The 20,220-nt window shown below is 36.7% G+C and overlaps 1 protein-coding gene across 4 annotated transcripts in view; it reads left to right on the forward strand.

Annotated features, from left to right (window-relative positions):
- Positions 1-20,220, forward strand: part of slc6a11b (solute carrier family 6 member 11b) — a 43,733-nt gene that overhangs the window by 12,683 nt on the left and 10,830 nt on the right. For all 4 annotated transcript variants that reach the window (XM_088636828.1, XM_088636829.1, XM_088636827.1 and 1 more), the window contains exons 7-9: positions 6,482-6,616; positions 16,892-16,995; positions 18,072-18,196. In XM_088636828.1, coding sequence (XP_088492954.1) covers positions 6,482-6,616; positions 16,892-16,995; positions 18,072-18,196 — 364 coding nt within the window. The remainder of the gene's footprint in view (positions 1-6,481; positions 6,617-16,891; positions 16,996-18,071; positions 18,197-20,220) is intronic.

The following is a 20,220-nucleotide window of genomic DNA, read 5'->3' on the forward strand; positions in this document are numbered from 1 at the left end:
GGGGTGAAGGCCTGTGAGGTGAATGGACAGTGGACCCTGTATCGAATCTGTTAAAGAAAAGATTCATCTCATTAGCCCTCTCCAGGCCTCCCTCACTCTGTTGGCCGCCGGACAACTTGTATCCGGAGATCTTCCTCATGCCATTCCACACTTCTCTCACATTGCTCTCCCTCAGCCTGTCCTCCATTTTCCTCCCATAAGCCACCTTGCTCTCCCTAACTCTTACCTTCAGCTCTTTCTGTGCTCGCTTCAGCTCCTCCTTGTCACCTGCCTGGAAAGCCCTCTTTTTCCTATTTACGATGGCCTTCAGATCACTGGTGACCCAGGGTTTATTATTGGAGAAGCAGCGCACTTTCCTGGTGGGCACTGCACTGTCAACACAGAAGTTTATGTAGTCAGTGAAGCAGTGGGTAAGACCATCAATGTCATCTCCATCAGGCTCACAGAGTATCTCCCAGTCCGTTGTTTCAAAACAGTCCATCAGTGCATCATTAGCCTCAGCTGACCATCTCCTCACTGTCCTGGTTGTTACTGGTTGCTGTAGTACAAGAGGCTTGTACAGAGATAGGAGGTGAACAAGGTTGTGGTCAGATCTGCCAAGGAGGGGGGGAGTGATGTGGAGCTGTAGGCATTCTTGACATTAGCATACAGCAAGTCCAAAGTCTTGTTATCTCTAGTAGGGCATTTAACAAACGGACTAAAAGTAGCCACTAAAAGTGGCACAAGGTAAAACATTTTACTTGAATTTGTTGGTTGCTTTGTAATGCACTTCAACACTGGTATTTAGCTTTAGGAAAATGCATGTGTCCACAATGTTGTTTATACTTTTATTTCTTGGTATTCATCCCTGTTCACAAAAATTAGAAAAATAATTGTAATGTATCATCAACAACAGAATATTAACTTTTATAAGAATCTATTTAGCAGTCCAGTTTGCAGTACAAAACCTAACACAATGATCAGAGGAGTCAACTTACATAAAGCTGTACAAAAGCCTAGAGAACTCCTTACATTTCATGGTAATTCCCATTTTGGGAATGTTTTGTAAGGTCTTTCTGGCAGTAGCAAGAATGAATTAATAAAGTAATCAATTACAGCCTGTCAGCTATCAAAGAAACATCAGTTGCTACTTACTTTGACTTTCAATAGAGGACCTAAAGCAATTACTCTCCTCCCTCTCTTGTGCAGAGGTAGATGGTTTACTGAATAAACCTCTTTTATTTGAATTCTCTTGCACCCGTAGCTGAACTGAAAGGATGACTGAAAAACTGATGTTCTAGTTAAGCGTCTTAATTTGGTAACTGATACTACATCACCATATTAAAAAGACCTAAGGTCGCTCTTGCTTTTCTTCTGTCAACATGAGGTATTGTGTGGTTAAAATATTAATATTAATATTATTTTTTCATTTATTTGCTTTAATTTTTCTTTCTTATTTCCTTGCAGTAAGGTTTAGGGAGATCCCCAAGTATCATTTAATGTTACCTGGAAACCATCAGATGAAATGTACTTGAGGGAATTACAAGTAAAGCTAAAATAGATGTAGCAATTTCAGCTGATGCACTGGAGCCAATGATGATGTTTTTAATCTGGAAATTTATTCTGGGGACATTAACTGATTCGTTCAAGCTCTGAACATTCAATATTTAAATAATTAAAACAAACTGCAGGAAAAAATACTCAGGAAATAGTTTACAACCTGTTGAGAAAGAAAACCCTTAAAGACATTCAGTGTATTATCTGCGTGCTTGATAAACAAAGCAGTGTTTTGGCCTTCCTCTACCTTTGCCTTTTACCCAGAATTCCCAACATTATAAGGGGCTACCGTCCTTGTGCCAACAGCTAGGATTCAGTCGCTAGCCTTCCTCAGAAGGATTTTCTATAGCAGCCTTTAAAACGTCTAACAGACTCAATGAAGCATAAAGAAACGGCAAAGAAAGGGAACGAGATGTGTGAGGAAAAATAAATGAGTCCACATTGTGCAGGTCCAGGAATAGGAGCTAGGCAGCAATGATTATATCTCCTGAAGTGCCTTTTGTTTAAGCATGAAGTAATAGGGAAGAAAGCCCCTTCATGGCAAGGTTTTAACAGACAGCCTAAGATTGATTTCTGTATTCACTGGAGGAAAGTGGAACATTCATGAGATGCATGCAGAGTTTTTTCTCTCCCGTCTCCTCTGTATGAGGAATTACAGCATCTAGTGAGATTTTTTTTTGTTTACCCCCATACAGATCTGAGCATTCAAGACGATCACTAAGCTGCTTCAGGCTTTTGTGAGCCCATTTCAGAGTGTTTCTCACATAGCTGTGGCCAGAGTTCTGGCAGTCTGCTAGGACCGTAAATTGAGATTGAAAGTATTTACAAGTGGGTTCACAAGGAGAAAAATGTTGGAAGTAAAACCGAATTTGGAGGAGTAAATAGAGAGGAACACCTGTGTTCTAAAAACATTTGCTCAGCATGTTAGGGAATATACTGTACCTTACTTAAATATAAAGTTAATTTTAAGAGTACAATTGTGTCTGTAAGGAGTCGTTTATATTTTGACTTTTTTTTACAAAAAATGATGCATTGTAGTTGTTTTTTTAAAATACAATATATTGAAAACAAAGCAAAAATATTACACATACTAGTGTCAAAATATTCCAAGCATCTCCTATAATTATTTGAAACATACAAAGTTTATTTCGCTCTTATTTGTCTCTTGTTCAGTGAATTAAAAGTTGTATCTATTGCCAAGAAGGAAGTAAGTGCTCTCCCTTAGAGTCCTCCTTTTTAACCTTTCTTTATTTACCTCTCTGTTACCCACAATACTATGTTTTTAGCTGTCTTCAAAAGATCCATTCATTTACTGAAAAAACGTATTTATCTTTGTCCTCTAACAACGACTGACAGCTTCACACTGCTCTTAAATCTTCTTCCATAGAAGCTGCATTTAAACTTTGAAAAGAACTGCAGGTCAGGTAAGACCATAAGAATAATAATATAAAAAAAAACTAGGGCAACATGAGAGGCTTTGAATAAAAAAATACCCTAATGTCCCACAACAGCAACATTACCTTTTTTGGTTTAATTAAAATTGACTCCACCAAAATGAGATGGAGAGCTCATACAACAATCAATATAACATTCTTGCTTGTTTTACCGGTTTGTTGCTTGAGTATTCAGAATTGAATTGATTCCTTAGTTTGATTTATCCAAATTTGTGCTTGCACTACTGTAGGTTATATAGGTTAATATAACAGATGTCATAAAAGTTAACGTTTTGCTGATCTTTGCAATGCCTGAATCCATTTTCTGCAATTAAGTTTCTGTCTTTAAAAGATCCAAATAGGTTTTTACCAGGAATTAGACTATAATCTGAAGATATACAGTATAATCTACTTAGATAAAAAAGCAGTGTTAATTCTTTCTGTCTGACAACTAAGAGTATTTGCACATACTGTAACACAAATTAATACCAGGTTTATTTTAACCACCTGAAATACAGATGGGAAAAAATGTTTGTAATAGGTACCAGATTCCAGGAAAGTTAACTGGTAATTTTCACACCTAATGTGATTTCATCATATAAATGCATAAACTCAGAACATCTCTTACCAATTTCATGTAGTACTAGATATATGTGCTCTCTATTTCTGTATAATAATAATTCCTTACACTTATGTAGCGCATTTTTGGACACACCACTCAAAGCGCTTTACAGGTAATGGGGACTCCCCTCCACCACCACCAGTGTGCAGCCCCACCTGGATGATGCGACAACAGCCATAGTGCGCCAGAACGCTCACCACACATCAGCTATCAGTGGGGAGGAGAGCAGAGTGATGAAGCCAGTTGGGGGATTATTAGGAGGCCATAATTGGTTGGTAAAGACCAGGGGGAACTTTGGTCAGGATGCTGGGGTAACACCCCTACTCATTTAAAAAAAACACCCTGGGATTTTTAATGTCTTTTTACAGTTTTAGTGTCCTCATCACTATACCTGGGCATTAGGACAAACACGGACTGCAGGGTGAGCACCCCCTGCTGGCCCCACTAACCTCTTCCAGCAGCAACCTTAGCTATTCCCTGGAGGTCTCCCATCCAGGTACTGACCACACTCACCCCTGCTTAGCTTTAATGGGTTGCCGGTTGTGATTTACAGGGTGATATGGCTGCTAGCATATACCTGTATATATATGCTGTGTATAGATTAATAGTATCAAGGTTTGGAAGCTTTGCTTAAATCAGATAAAGACGAATGACTTCCTGACATCACTGCCATTCCACAGGTCAAGCATACATCAGTGGTGCCCCAGTTCAGTCCTGGAGATCCACTGTCCCTCTGGTTACCTTTAACACTTAAAATGTTAAACACCTGGAACAAATGCAACCAATAAAGTATCAAGTAATTCATTTTGGTTATAGCAGATACTTTGGCTTCCTTCAAGAAACTCCTGGATGGGATCTTTGGATCAACCGCTGGATAGGCCAGAATGAAGGCTGTGAATGGCCTGACAGTGACTGAATAGCCATCTCTTGTTTTTAACTTTTCTCAATATTCTTAAGTTAAGAAACTGAGAGTATAGGTGAAGTGGAATCCCAGAAATGCCTTGTGGCTGTTCACGATCAGTCAGGAATCTGACACTGATGTCACAGCCGTGCTCTGATTACCAACTTAAAACTTCAAGATTTGTTTAAACAATTGACTGGTTTTCTTTCCAGGTTTTAAACAATGTAAATGCTAGTGCTACAAAAGCTTTTGAAATCTTGCAGTCTTTGGCTATCACTGCCTTAGGGGAGTTAAAAGAAGGGAATATATAAATATTCACTGTATATGGTGTAATGCCTGAAAAGTAGTGTTTTTGTTGACATACCCTTCTACACCATGGTGATGATACAGTTAATAGCCTATGTATGCAGATATTAGCAGATAATAGTGTTCCAATAGTGATAATGTGATACTGTATGTGTTTTCATTTTTATCATGCTTTGGAATTTTGTTCCATGTGTATCTTAGGAACACTCGATGTTCTGTGAGTAGTTACAATTACAGTAGGTACAGTACAATTGCAGGTACACTTTGAGCTTTCCCACGCTGCCAGAGGAACTCAGTTAAACTCTTCCTTGAAAACTCTTGAGAGGATAGTTTTGTATTCAAATCCCATCTTGTCCTTAGTTGCTCTTGACAAACAGCCAACGAGAGAGAATGTATAGCCAGTTCCAGTAGAGTTTTTGTCAGAGGAATTAAAAGGGCCCAGGAAACATTAAACAGGCAATAAATTGTGGAAATGACTTCTGTAGGTGCCATACCAAAGGTCTTTAAACCCCTGTCCTCTGGCATCTTACATTTTGTGGTCTTCTATAGCATAAGCATCAATCCTATATAAAGAAAAAAATTGTATTTCAACTGCAAGCAACCATATTTATGGAGGCAGAAGCCTACCCTGATAAGCTACTTTGAACTATATCCTGTTGAAATGTACTGTAGCTGTGATTCAGGCTCTGAACATTAGGTTGACAAGTTAAATCTTACTGAAAACCAAGTGTTCTATTTTTATGTTTTTCATGTAGCGGGAGACATTTTTCTGAGTGCTTTTTCAATCAACCCACTCGGCTAAAGCTCTGCCTTCTCCTTCCTCCTGAGATTTACCGTTTAGTGTGCTTTAAATTAGCCATTTTCAGAACACATCATGGCTAGCTGGTTATAGCCACTGAAGGTCTAACCCTTTTGCCCTTTTGCCTTTTCTTGGTCTTGCTCCCTGTCTCATTTTTCACATTGTTTTACAGATTTTGTCATCTGTTGTAAAATGGAATTACAGAACAGTTCTAGATTTATTTTAAGCTAACAAAAAGATACAGTAGTCACCCGTGTGATCAAAAATCTTTTTAAAAAATGTATTTGCCTAGATCCTAGTGGGATCTCATTTTTCCTCTCTGGGAAAGCGTGGATCTGTAGCATTTATACAGTACTTATATCTTTTCTTATGAATCAGCTTATCAGATGTTTTGAACCTCCTGTTTAAGAAACAATACATGTACTGTACCTCTCACCTTGACACACTTTCTTCTACATGTGTAATGATACCTAACTTAATAATAATATGCCTAAGAATCACAAGATGGCAATGAAATGTGTTTTACAAAATCTATGCTACTGTATAACTTTTAACACAGTGCTAAATTAATCAGATTGAATATTCATCTCTACTTCAGGAAAGTAGTAATGTAATTTTATTTGATCAAAATGCTCAATGCAAGGTTTGTTATGGAATGGTCTTGTTCACTTATTTTCTTGATCATTTCTTTTTTGAAATCCTACAGCATAACTGTATTTGTGCTTAGAAGATGTTTGCTTTTGTGGAGAAAAAGCCAAAAAGCAAATTCAGTTTTATAAAAAGGACATCTCTTTAAATATGAATGACGGTGTTGTCATCTTTTTCTTAATTTGTGGATTTCTTCTCTTATATTTTAAAATATGTATTGTTTGTTTTTTCCACAGGTGGTATATGTCACTGCTACATTCCCTTATGTGATGCTAATTATCTTATTGATACGAGGAGTTACTTTGCCTGGAGCTTCTGAGGGGATTAAATTCTACCTGTACCCTGATATCTCTCGCCTCTCTGACCCGCAGGTAGGGACATTTCTCCTCGGGGCTAGTGTTTAACAGCTTCACAAGACACTGCAGATGAAAATGCTTTGTAGTCTAAAAAATTATTTAATGAAAGCCCAGTGCTTATACACCAAATGCAATGTATTACTTAACAGACCTACTAAAGAAAACCTGTATGTGGAGGTGAAGGATGTAACCTGGTGTGAACTTCAATGAACTATAAATGACAGGCTTTGCTAAATATACAGTATCCTTGCTATATTTCCTTCTCAACATGAAATTCTTCATAAAACTTCAATTGTAAAATTGCTCACAATGGAAAGGCAGTCTAAAAGCAGTATTAAATTATTTGTTAATGCATGAAGAGGTTTACCAGTTCTTTGAATTAAGATAATCCCTTCACTTTTAGGTACTGAAAACATCATATTCGTAACGAGAGATTCTTGAAGTTTATACACGAACATGTACTGTGGAATTTTGGCACCCAATCCATGTGTTTGGCTCAGATAAATATTTTTGAAGATGTAAGGATCTAGGCTAGGATACACTACATGTTCAGCATCTTAAAACCCTTACAAAAATAGTATTTACTCGTGTAAACCTTATCCATTTGTGTTTTAAATTATTGGAAAAGACAGCACTGCTCTTTTTCTTCAACAATAAACAAATGAAGGCCCCGACTACATGACCTTTTAGCCCATGGTTTTGTGCATAATAACACAGAAATTAACGTGGGTGTGTCATGGCTAAATTGAACTTCTGGACTTGGACAATTTGGCCTTTCTAAATTTCCACCTTAATTGAATGAGAGAAATTTCTTGTTTCTCTGTGATGGACTGGCATCCCATCCAGGGTGTATCCTGCCTTGTGCCTGTTGCTTGCCGAGATAGGTTCTGGCTCCCCTGCATCCCTGTATTGGATAAAGCTATTAGAAAATGGACGGATGGAAATGTCTTGTTTCGTCCCCTGTTGAGTCATGGGACTGGTTTATATCATCCAGGTGGGTTCTGCACTTCAGTCATTGATAAAATGGGTTCCCTTCTATGTGTGAAGCACTCTGGGACCACATGTACTATAAGCTATGGTTATTATTATATCATGCTTTGCTACATTATATTATTAAGATTTTGAAATCTTGAAGAGCATTTTAGTGAAGACAGGTTTTTTTAGTTTCTAGTAAACTTCAGATCTGCTTTGATATTGAAAGGTACATGATTTAAAAATGGAACGTATAACCCTATTCATTTAATGTTGATTTCCCAAGTTTCTAGGCAACAGCTTAGAGAAAGCAGTTGATAAACTTTTACCCATCTAGTTGTTAGAATGAGGGTGACTTCTATACTCAAGCTCCTGTCACTCTACTGAAGTGATATACTTCTAATTCTTGACAAAGGAGAGAGAAATTAAAGTCCCTGTGAAATAGAACTTGGTCGTTTTCCCCTTGTCAAAGGAATAAGTTATCTACAGTTGCATTTATTTACTATTATACCTCATTGAGGTATAATCAATGATTATACCTCAATTGAGGTATAATTGAGGGAATTCTTTATTGCTGCAATTTATACATTAACTGACCTGATTAGGTTTTTTTGAGTGCAATAAGCTTTTTTTTATCTTTAACGTGCAGGATGTGGTTTACATGCACTTCACATAAGCTTTGCCCTGGGAAATCATTGTCTAAGCTAATTAAATTTTAATTCTATTGAATTGAATAACTGTAGTGAAAACAAACTCCTGCAGCTTGTGTATGTTTGTCTTGGTGACCTACTTTTTTGTTAGTCAAGTCTTCATCTATTGTTCAGTATTTCTTAATTTGTTTTGAGGGGGCTGAGCTTTTCTCAGTTGAATAGAACCGTTTTACCTCCTGCACCTATGCTTATGAAAGCGCACATTAATAGTGCCTGAAATTATAACACTTACGATTATGTTAATGACTGTTGTGTACTGGGTTAAATTCCCGCTATTGACTGGCTAAATCCTGTGTTTCTAGCATACTTTGTGGGTCTATATAACCTTTACCATGAATGAACAGCTTTCTGATAATGGATAATTGTCTTATTCATTATTACTACTGTAAATAAAATATTTTGTGAAAACAATCTGACACTGAACATCATGCAAGGAAACACATTCCCGAATGTTAGGGCCTCATTGGAATTATACCGAAATGCGTGTTCACATAGCTGCCTTTTGCTTTGAGACCAAATGAAATGAAATTTTGTTTCAAGCTCCCCTGTAGGATGTGAGAAGCCGATTGTAAAAAGAAAAGTTGATTATATTTTTCATATTATCAAAGTTCTAACTATTTAAACATTTAAGAAGCTGGCTCTTTACACCAAAGGAACTAACCTGGCTTTTCAGTAATTATTATTGACAAATGTGTGGCTGTTCCAGCAGCTGTGGCCCTTCCAGACTGCAAGAACACTTATAATGGCCTCTATTGTAGTGTTGGCACAAATCCATTATATTCCAGAGGACGTGATCTGGCAGAAAGTTCATACAGAGTTTAAAACAGGTCACTAGCTCTGCAAGCAGTGGAAGAAAAATATTGACTTACATTACATATTAGTATGGTACAAATGTACAATAATGCAAAGCAGCAGCATTAAAGTTCAAAAGAAAGAAGTAATCAATGCAAAGATGGTGGGTGTTTAGTGGTATGCAAAGTATTGTACAGTACCATGTTTATCATTTCTCCTACCGTATGTATCTCATCCACAATGCTGGAGTTTTGAAACCCACACAACAAATTGCACACACATTTCACACATTCACACCACAATGTTCAGCTGCAAAAGATAATTGTGCAATTTAAATTTAAAATATTGTTACTTCTGTCCCTTTTCCCTCTACTAGCCTTTTGCAAGTCATAAATGCCTTCATGAAATCACAAGAGTGCTGCTTTGTCATACTGTATATAGAAACATACAAGCTTTAGATGAATAGTTGTAAATTATTATTTAAAAAGCTACCACTTAAACGTACTGTAAATATTTTGCTTTCCTTATTTGAAATAAAAGCAACTGATCTTGCGGGCAGGAAAAGCATAGCCATTTGGATTGAATTGTATATCATTTTGGTAATTTACTAAAACTGATTATAGAATGTTTCATCCTTTGCTTTCCTTTGTTTCAAATGCTGCACACAAACATCTTTTTCTAGCTGTGCATGGGCTGTCAGCATCTGTCCTGTGAATTGATTCTCTGTTCAGCAATGCCAGTAGATTTAAGATTCTGGACTGCTACAGCATCCCATCAGCCATCCCACAGTGTAACATTGTACTATGACTGTGGTCAGCCTTGCTCTTGGATCCTTACATGTATCTGCTTTACAGATTGAACTGTTACTTTTCTGTGTTCTTTTAGGATATCCTAATCTGCTATGAGAACACGTTATGTAGCATTTCTGCCAGTGGTGTGGTTGGTACTGTGCTTTGCTGCATTTAATTTAGTTATTGAGTAAAAGTCTTCCTACCATTAGAAAAAGTAAACCAGCCACATGCTGTTTTGATGGCTTGTAAAGCAAAGTGTATATCGTTGGTCATCTCTGTATTAAATATGTAAGCCAAGCACATACTGTAGCTAAAGACACACACTGTTGTTGAGCGGTAGTGCCATGCATCTACTGCTTGAATAAGGAGAGAAGTGGAATTAATATTGATGCACTGCTCTAATGCTTGTTGAACAATCTAATTAAAATACTGGTTAACTTATACATATTAAGTTTCATACTATTCCTTGTTTGGAATTTGATTTCCTTAATAAAAAGTGAAAAACGTGTTTGTGATCAGATATATCTTGGATACACAGCTCTTTAATTTAATAACAAGACTAACATTTAAAATTCATTCCTGATAGGAAAATTCAATTATCAGTACTAATTCACTTGCAGTAATGAGATAGTAAATGCACACTTCCAATACACTAAACAAATATGCATTTAATTAGAAGAAATATTCATAATTCAAATCTGGTGAGGCAAGAACACCAGTCAATAATGTTGAAATCATTTCCAAATACTGTAATTACCATATACAAATAAGTTTAAAAATATGTTTTGTGTCAGTCAAGCAAATATTGTAGAAATGTATCACATTTGTCATAAAAACCACATAAGAAAATCTTGCTCTTGGACAGATACTGTAACATAGCATTCTTTATCTTTATGTTTATTAATAATGTAAAGGTTTAGAAAGTTTACAGGAGTAAAGGAGGGTAATTTGTTTTCCTCACAGACATCAACTGCATTGGTTTTCAATCTGAAGAATTTGAATAGAAACAAATTTTCAGGAAAACAAATGTGTATATTTCCTAAAAAATTGTATTTTCTTACGGAACTTCAAATGGCTCCATCTGTAAATGCACCACATTGGAATGTAGGCTGAACACTATAGTCCATACAAGGGGAGCTATGGTTGTGCCTAACTAGATAAGTGGTAGTCTCTAGGTCATCAGTATAACTGAGAAATTGTTCCCGATTTTGGTTAAATTAAGGTCTATTACATTTGAATCTGGAGTTTGCCATTAGTTGAAGAGACCAGAAGAATACAAGAATTGCTGCACAATTGTGTGAGTCTCCAAGGATGCATAGATCACAGTTCATAGTCTGACTCACCTTCTTGGGGGACCCTTTGGTTTGTGTACATTGTTGGTTTTGGAGGTAGTTTTACATGAACAAATTCAATATTTTTAGTAATGTGCTGTCAACAATCTTATAAAACACTACTTTATATGTAATAAAATAATTGGGAAGTTTTTTGAATGTTCTATTTAGGTGGGAAGAAGAACCAGAAAGCTTTAGGTCCTCCTAATCGGGAATTGTTTGATTGTCTTAGTCCAAGGCTCTTTAAACCTGTTGCATTGTGCCTGGGCCACTGTGGTCAGTGAGAGCTGCATCTCTAATCAAGTGTACAGGGTCTGTGAGATTTGCTGGAACAATGGCTGCACCTTTGAAACTATGTTAATCAATATTTGTTTTTTCCAATTTGAGAGACAAAAAGAAAAAAAATAACCTTGCCAGGTTTGAAAGAATTTCAGTGTTGTTTTCTTCTTGTAAAAGCCCTTGAAGGTCACATTACCCCTGCTGAGACAAAATTAAAGTATTCAAGTACAGTACATTCTCCATGCTGGAGTGCCTTGGATCAAGAATAAAGGATTAGAAAACCCTGAAATAACATTTTGTCCTCCACCATCTGTGTTTCCTCCTTGTTGCCCCTAAAAGCAATAAATAAAATATCTGCCCTTGCATTGTATTTGAATGTAGAATGAATACATCTGCTCCCAGTTACTGCAAATGAGGTTGTGGTTGCATTTAAAGTTTTATTTTTAAGCATAGTATTGTACCAAATAGCTTTGAGCATGTCTCAGCTAAATAGGAATGGATTTCGAAAACAACTCCAACTCCAAGGTTTGGGCTGTTTATGCTCCCTTAGTATGATTAATTGGTGACTAATTTCTTCTTCTGTAATGCATATTTAAATACTGTACAGAATACAGTTTTGAGCTGTATCATGTTCATCATTACAACAGTAGTCTCTTGTTTATGTTTCAGTTTGAAGACTTTTAAGTCTTTAGTGGTCAGTTTGTTTGCCTGTTTTTTGCAAGGTTAAAGATGTATGTGTGAGCACTGTTTTATGATACAGTACCTTCAGGAAAACCCGCTAAACCAATACTTTTGCTACCATCCCTGCTCCACACTGCCTCCAACAGTTTTCACTGTCTCAAGGATTTATTTTAAGATTAATTATCTTTAAACAGGGTCTACGTTTGTGCTTCATATTAAAGGTTTCTACTGCCACTTGTGCAATGGGCAATGATATACTGTATTTGCTATATAAGGTGATTGCAGAATGTTAGTCTGGCCTGTTTTGTAACTTGCAGTAGGTAGCATGCCCTCCTGATTGTGGAATTGAAATAAAATCACTAACAGATGGCTTCCTCAAAAACGTATCTGAGTCAATTGTTAATCTGCCAATTTCGAACTCCTTATTCTGGAACAGTGTCAGCATTCAAATGTGAGATTTTTTACATTTTTGTAGAACTGTTATGAATGATCTGTGTGTTAAATGTTTTTATGTTTCAAAGTTGGAAGGAGAGGACTGGGGAAAGAGATTTGTTTCACGGCCTGAGTTTATATCTAACAAGTGACTGTTAACCTACTTACAATTATTTCTCACAAAGTATTACATTTCTTCAGACCTTAAAAGGTAAGGTCCTGTACATTCAGAATTCTGTGCCTTCTGTCAAATACTAGTTATGACACTGCAGTTTTATTCACTTAATGTAAGTCTACTTCAGAAGTCAAATCATAAGTGTGGTCATACCCTGGGTTAATTAAGGCTAAAGAAAGAGTGTATAGCTCAGATTCTGTATGTTCAGTGGGTGACTGCTGTTTGAAATGGTGAAAGGTGAATTGCACAATACTGGATAAAGAAAAACACTGCATAGTATTTGAAGAGAGAGTCCCCAACACTAATATTTAATTAGCTGTCAGATGGATCATAAATCCCTTGTTTACTTTATTTCCTGCATTTTATCACTCGCCCTCTGTCATCAGCTCTCTTGGCTTCTATCTAAACCATCCTACCTCATTTTCATGGCTAAACTGGCATCCCACAGCCAATCTGGTTTGGTCAGAGATTTCTAACAGCACACAATCTACTGAAACTCACCCCTGGGTTTTAGCTGCAGATTTGGGGACGAGGTGTTCTGAACAAAATGAAAGTGCACAGTGCCTAATTTTTAACCCAAAACAAGAAATGTATTGTACATATGTGACAACACTGACATTTTTATTATTACAAAATGTTACCTGCTTCCTGTTTAGGCTTTCAGCCCTGCACAACCGTCATTAACCAAGTAAGAGAAATGAAAAACAGGTTAGTTTAAGAAGCATTTCCGACGATTTTGAATTCTAACATCAAAAGTGTGACATGAAATTTGCTTTTAGAATCCCTCCTGTATTGGTTGTAAGGCATGCTTTTTAAGTGTAATAAGAAAAAAAGCTGTGCTACTATATCTTCATGTGCATTTCTTTCATAAAGCAATTGCAGTACATACTTCAAAACAGTGTAAAGTATGTTGTAACAGGAAAGTTGAATGCTCTTCACTTTAATTTTTTTTGTAAATGCATGAATCGATTCAACAAACAATCAGTTCAAAACCAAAATATAGCAATTTACTCAATTATTGTATTTCAGTATTTGTGACCTCCCCTTGACTCTCAACATTTTTATTCTCCATTTAAATGTTCAGTAACCCTTTATGGGGAGAAAACAGACACTACGATTTTTTGCTCATTTAGTAGAGGATGCCAGTTATTTTCTGAAAAAAAACTGTTTACATTAAGGATACTGTATGTTCCCACATCATCCATTTGACAGCAGTTACCATTTTTGGAAAGATGTTCTCTCACATTCTGTACCCAGATTGATTGTTCCCCATGTTACTCTTCCTCCAGCACACACAAACAATATACAAAGAGTGGATCAAGTGTTATTGGAAGGTGTTAGTAAGCTCAGAACACTGTTGGTAACTTGTTTTATCTGCTCCTCACTGAGCAGCAGTGATAAGCAGCATGAAAAATCTACTTAATAATACTGCTGGTGTATCCAGCACATGACCAAACACAGCTCCCTCAAATGAGCCCACAACAACAACATCAACACAATCCCTGGACCGAATCCTTAGGAGCAGTTGGCCGCACGATAAAAGCGTCCGTTGTATGCTTGTGATTTAAAATAAAACAGGACATAAATGAACATCACCGTAGAAAGGATGGTTTTGGAATGAAGCGGGTTTATTAGCAGAAGGTCAAAAGTGTTTCCCTGGAAACCCTCAGAGGGAAGAAAATGCTGCCAGTTGTCAATTGTTTCTCAGTAAATGAGATTAGTGGCTCATTGGTTATGTGAGAGCATTTTAAAAAGAAATGTTTCATTTGTCACTGCTTCAGTAAGCCTGTTTTGGTGTCTAAGGTTCAAGTCAGTGCTTGCTCTTTTGTCATTGGGGTACGTAATTCTTCACATACTGCATATTCTTAATGTCCATAGTGCTGAGTTGTTGTAATAATTAATAATGATGTGTTTGTGATATTACACACACTCTACTTTCAGGATGTTTGTCATGTGGGTTTTTGAAAGGTGCTCTGATTTCCTCCCACCTTATAAAGAAATGCTGGTATCAACTTTATCATCTGATTGCCATTACCCTTAGCAGGCATATGTATTTTTCTGATCATGGATAGACCTCGGATATACAACATGTCTTAATCTGGTGGTGTATAGAAAGTTTGTAGGCTCTTTAGCCTTGTCTAAGTGTGTGCTGCACAATGCTAAACAATAGTTGTCTGTTGTTTTAATTCAACATGACATTCAAAAAGCCATCAGACTACCATACCTGATTAAATATGCAGAGCTATTTAGATTCACTGTAATGAAAGCAAAAGTAATAATGAGGAAGGCCTATTTATTTCCTTAAGACATTTATACTGTACATGTGCTTTTGCCTTAGTAATGTACACAGTACTATAAAAGCACTAATAAAGTCAAATATTTAATATTTTACATTGGACGGGTTTTGTTTATCTACATTTTTGTACTCAAAATAAGATATACATGTTGTATAATGTCTACAGGGTAAGTAAAGAATAGTTACCATTTGTTTACTAAGAATTTCAAGTTGCAGCACATACAGTACAGTAGCTTAGCACTAAGCAATAAGGTAAGCACACATACTGTAGGACCATGGAACATTCTTTATTTTTTCAAATTTGTTTTCATCATTTTTAGATGTGACTGAGGAGCACAACCCTAACCAATATGCAATATCATGTTGACATCTTTTTTCTGCAGTGTAACTTTACAGAACTGTCAGATGCACTATCAGCAATCAGTGTTGTCTTCAAGATTATCAGAGGACTTGTGAAGTTTGTTTTGGCTTATTTCTGCAGTTTTCATGAAAACCTCTTATATTGAACTGCTTGCAGTGCAGTGCATTTATCTGAAAAGCAAACCGGTGTGTCTTGATTAAATAATTATGTTTGACCCACATTTGCATGTATCCCTTTGGTTTTTTTATTACTGCAAACTAATTTCATAGTGGGAAAAGCTCATTTAAAACAAGATGTAGTGCAAATATCACACAATGATTTAATTACCCACAATTTTTAGAATCAGGTAGTTTGTCTGAGAATGTTGTGCAAATAAAGTTTATAATTGCTTCCTCTGGAAGCACAATGAAGTGAATACTTGATTGCTTAAATGTCCTGTGTAAAGTGAACGACAGTATACTTTTAAGACCACAATTTACTCATTGTCTGATGTATTAAAACATGGATTATATCCATCCAACCTTTTTCTAACTGCTTAATCCATTTCAATGTTTTATGGGAGCAGAAATCTATTCCAGAAAGCAATGGGCACAAGGCAGGATACACTCTGGATTCGGGGCCAGTTTCCCTAGAAGCCAGTTTACCTACCGGAAGGTCTTTGGACTGTGGGAAGAAACCAGAGCACCCGGAGAAACCCACGCAAATATGGGGAAAGCATACAAATTCCTTGCAGATAGCACCCCAGATCCACAGTTGAATCTGTGACCACAGAGCTGTGAGGCAGCAATGCTATGGATTATATATAAATTTAAAATGTATATGTAGAATATAAAATAATACAAAATGATGCAGATGTGTATATACTGTATAGGGACAACTTTCAAGCAACATGGCCTGTTTTCTTCTCACAGAACAAAACCCTTACACTGGAGTGTTTCTGTATTTCTGTAAATGCTTCCATGGAATATCATAGCCATCTTCACTTTCTTATCCGTGTCAGAATGTGTTCAATGCATAGATGTTTTCTGTTCAAATCCATGGTTACAAATGAAGGTATGGCAGGATGAGATGGTGTGGCCTCCTGATGTCCTCTGAGCCTTATATCCTCAGTCATCATTTATGCCTTATTACTTTCCAGTCACTGATCAACTGAAGCAAAGATCATTTGCAACAGCAACATTTTTCAAGACAATGCATTTTCTACAGAATGGTTTTTCTGAAACATATGGACGATTATAGCCAATATGCATGCATTCATTTATTTTCAATTAGTATCACTGAAGGTGTCCTAATACAATATGTGTCCCCAGTGTATACACTGCATATATTCTTAATGGAAAATTCTTAATTCTTAACCAGGAAAGAAGGTGCTAAATAATACTTAGTAGTATTCATGTGACACAATTTAAGGAATAATGCATAATGATTCTGTTCTCAACCAAATTGATCATTCTTTTTACTTTCCTTCAGGTGTGGGTGGATGCAGGAACTCAGATCTTCTTCTCGTACGCAATCTGTCTGGGCTGTCTCACTGCACTAGGAAGTTATAACAGTTATAACAATAACTGCTACAGGTAATGTGAAAACATATCTTCATTGAAAGTGAAGTGAGTTAAAGTGAACCAATACGTTTCAAATTGGGAACTAAAAATACTGTTGTTTTACAGGTTCTGTGCATGTTATGCTACAGTACAATGTCAATGCAATCATATTCCAGCTGCAATATTTAAAATAAAAACACCAGAAGCACAAACCATCAGTTTCTTCAAATATACTGTACATTTGTAAGGTGCTTATTATAATAGGTCCCCCTTGGCTAGAGCAGCCCCAAGGATCTGCTTACAAAAAAAAAACACAAAGGTGTTCAAAGTCAAGTACTTGAGGCTTTATTGCAGACTTGTTCAAAGATTGCAATAAAAAATTAAAACAGCTCTCTCATGCCACAATCAAAACCCAACCATCACTAACAGTGTGCATGCTTTTTTAAAAAACAATTTAATAAAACCCATGTGTGTGCACTTTTACAGTATGTCCCTCAAGAATAATCTAGTACAAAATCGACACTGGATCTATTTACAGAAATTAGAGGCCCAGCCCAGTGGCGGCCTCTAGTGGCAGATTGTTTTGTAATTGCAAGCCTTTCTTTGTTAGGCCCACCACAGTGCTGTATGCATTTATTTTCTTTTATTAAGGGTGTCACAGTGGTAATGTGGTTCATACTGCTGGCATAAAACTCTTGTCCTGTGTCCTTAAAATTCTGGGTTCTGGGTTTGATTCTGGTTTGGGATACCATTTGTGTGGTATTTGCATGTCCGCCCTGTTTTCATGTGCGTTTTCTTTGGGTGTCTTATTTCTGCCTCCTTTTAGAAATGTGAAGGTTGGGTTGGGTTTGATAGACTGCTTTACGTGGTTCCCCTCCAGCTTTTACTCCCCATTCCCTGCTTGCTGACTGAACACAGTGTGATATGCTGTCTCCTGATCATGTTTGTCACATGCAAGAAGTGCTTATGAGTTTGCTTTATAATAATTTAATTATCTTGTAAAATAAAACTAAACAGAGTGATATGCATCTACAGTATACTGTGCAAATTAGGAAGCTTTTATTTTTCTTTGTACTGTTGATCAAAGTAAAAAATGTGTCTTTGTATAGGGATTGTATTATGCTGTGCTGTCTGAACAGTGGGACCAGTTTTGTGGCTGGTTTTGCCATTTTCTCTGTGCTGGGATTCATGGCCTATGAGCAGAATGTTCCTATAGAAGCAGTAGCAGAATCAGGTACGTTCTCTATTAGAAAATGTTTTTGTTCAATATGTGTGACATATAATTGATAAAAAGTTACTTTAAAAGTCATCAATTGTAATTTATTAGGGCCACTGACAGGAATTTTATGCCAATCTTTCTTAAGGTAGGATTGCAATTTGGTTGACATACTGTATGTTGGCAATTTAATTTACAGTATGTTTGCTATACATCTCTTCAGGTAAAACTGATTTCATTGTGTAAATTGGACATATAAATAGATCATTGAGCACAGACTTAGCTATTAGTCATGACTTTAATTAACGTACCGTGCCCTGCTTGAGTAATGAAGATTGTCTGGCTGCTATCAGCATGATTAAAAGCAGTCTGTGAGAGAAGTTGCCTGGAGAGCATGATGTTTTGCTTCAACAATCAGTACATTAGACACACATCCTGAAAGGTAGAGTGGTTCGAGCCCAGAATTGTCACATCCACCTGATCCATTTGCATGATGACTGCACAAGACATTCTATGAACAAATAGCCCACATCTGAACAGACTGTACTTCACCAACTACATAAAATAATCTGCGTGCTTAACAGCTGTTCAGGGGAATCTATTGACAGCTGATAGACAGAATTGATATCGTCATGTGGGTAAGATAATATCTAAAGTGGTGACAGAGTCAGTGTTGCAATGTTTTATTCAATGAAGAATGGTGTTGCAGTTTCAACAGAAGACAGTTTGTGTGGAGATATGATGGTAGGTGTGATGCTGATTGTTGCATTGTTGAAGCATAAAGATGGTAACTGGCAACTGGCAAGAAGATGGAAGTGTGATTGTCTTGATCTGAGGAGGAATCTTTAAGACAAGAACACCTCTGGTCAGATTGAGTATAACCTTATTCCTTAGCAGTACATAACCAAATATCTTGTCAGTCTGGAGGTTTTGATTTTCTAACAGAAGAATGCATGACAATACAGTTCTAGTTTTACAATGGGCACAACTTCCAGAAAACAAGTGTTGAGGTCTTGCTATGCCCAACTTTTTTTTCTGAGCTTAGACCAGGATCTGTCTCTAGAGTTAATTGTAGACCCAATTCACTGTGAAGAGACAACTGCAGCCTTCACCAGCACAAGACAAGAATATCACAGCATTTTGTCCAGAGGCAGATCAGGTCTGTGTGTCAGTGTTGGTAGGAGTGCTAATGTCCAGAGTGCTTGTACCAATACTACCTTTGCAATGTTTTTATTTTGACTGTCTCAAATTTCATCTGAAGGTTTATGATTCAATAATCTGTCATTTTGCTCCCATTGTCTGGGATTTTCTTTGATATTCATATTTATTTGTTATATCCTTATTTGTTTAAATTCATTAGACCTGAGAGGTGTTTGTTTTGTACTTCAGTGTCTGTAGTCTGTTTGCTTTAGAAAATTTTGTTGTTAAAGGTTATAGGCAAAAATCCAACATGATTAAATATGAATATTTCAAAAAAGCTTTTCACAACAAGAATGTTCATGTTTATCTAACTGTCACTTTAAAACAAAATTGATCTTTTTCCTCCCCGTGGCAGTGAACATTATTACACAATTGCTATCATAAAGGCTTTGAAGGTTAAAAAGATCCACGTCACCATAGCAACCAGTTCTGAGATGTTTCTTTGTCAAAACCCTTAGGAGGGTCTACTGTTGCCCACAGAAAGTGTGCACTCTTTTATTCTAAGATAAAGGACAATATAGCTTTTCATTTCATCAGACTGTAGCAGCCCTGTACCTATCTGGTCACTGCAGGTAATTCCTTTCTCTTCTTCATCTTTCACCTCTGTAGCATTTGTATTTACATGTGTTTTAATAAATCAGACCAGTTAGTTGGCGACTGGCTATTAACAAGGTGTAACAGATTCCCCCCTTATAGGCAGATCACCATGGGGAATCTGGACATAAACTCTGCCTGAGCACAAGGGAGATTAAATAGCCCAAGGAACCATACTGCTTTTATCCTCAGCCACCCTTGTGGTTTATCTATTCTGCTTATTTTCTTCCCTGTTTTCACCCCTGTAA

The sequence above is a fragment of the Lepisosteus platostomus genome, chromosome 6 (genome assembly GCF_059453375.1).
Source record: "Lepisosteus platostomus isolate fLepPlt1 chromosome 6, fLepPlt1.hap1, whole genome shotgun sequence".
In the NCBI taxonomy this organism is placed as follows: domain Eukaryota; kingdom Metazoa; phylum Chordata; class Actinopteri; order Semionotiformes; family Lepisosteidae; genus Lepisosteus; species Lepisosteus platostomus.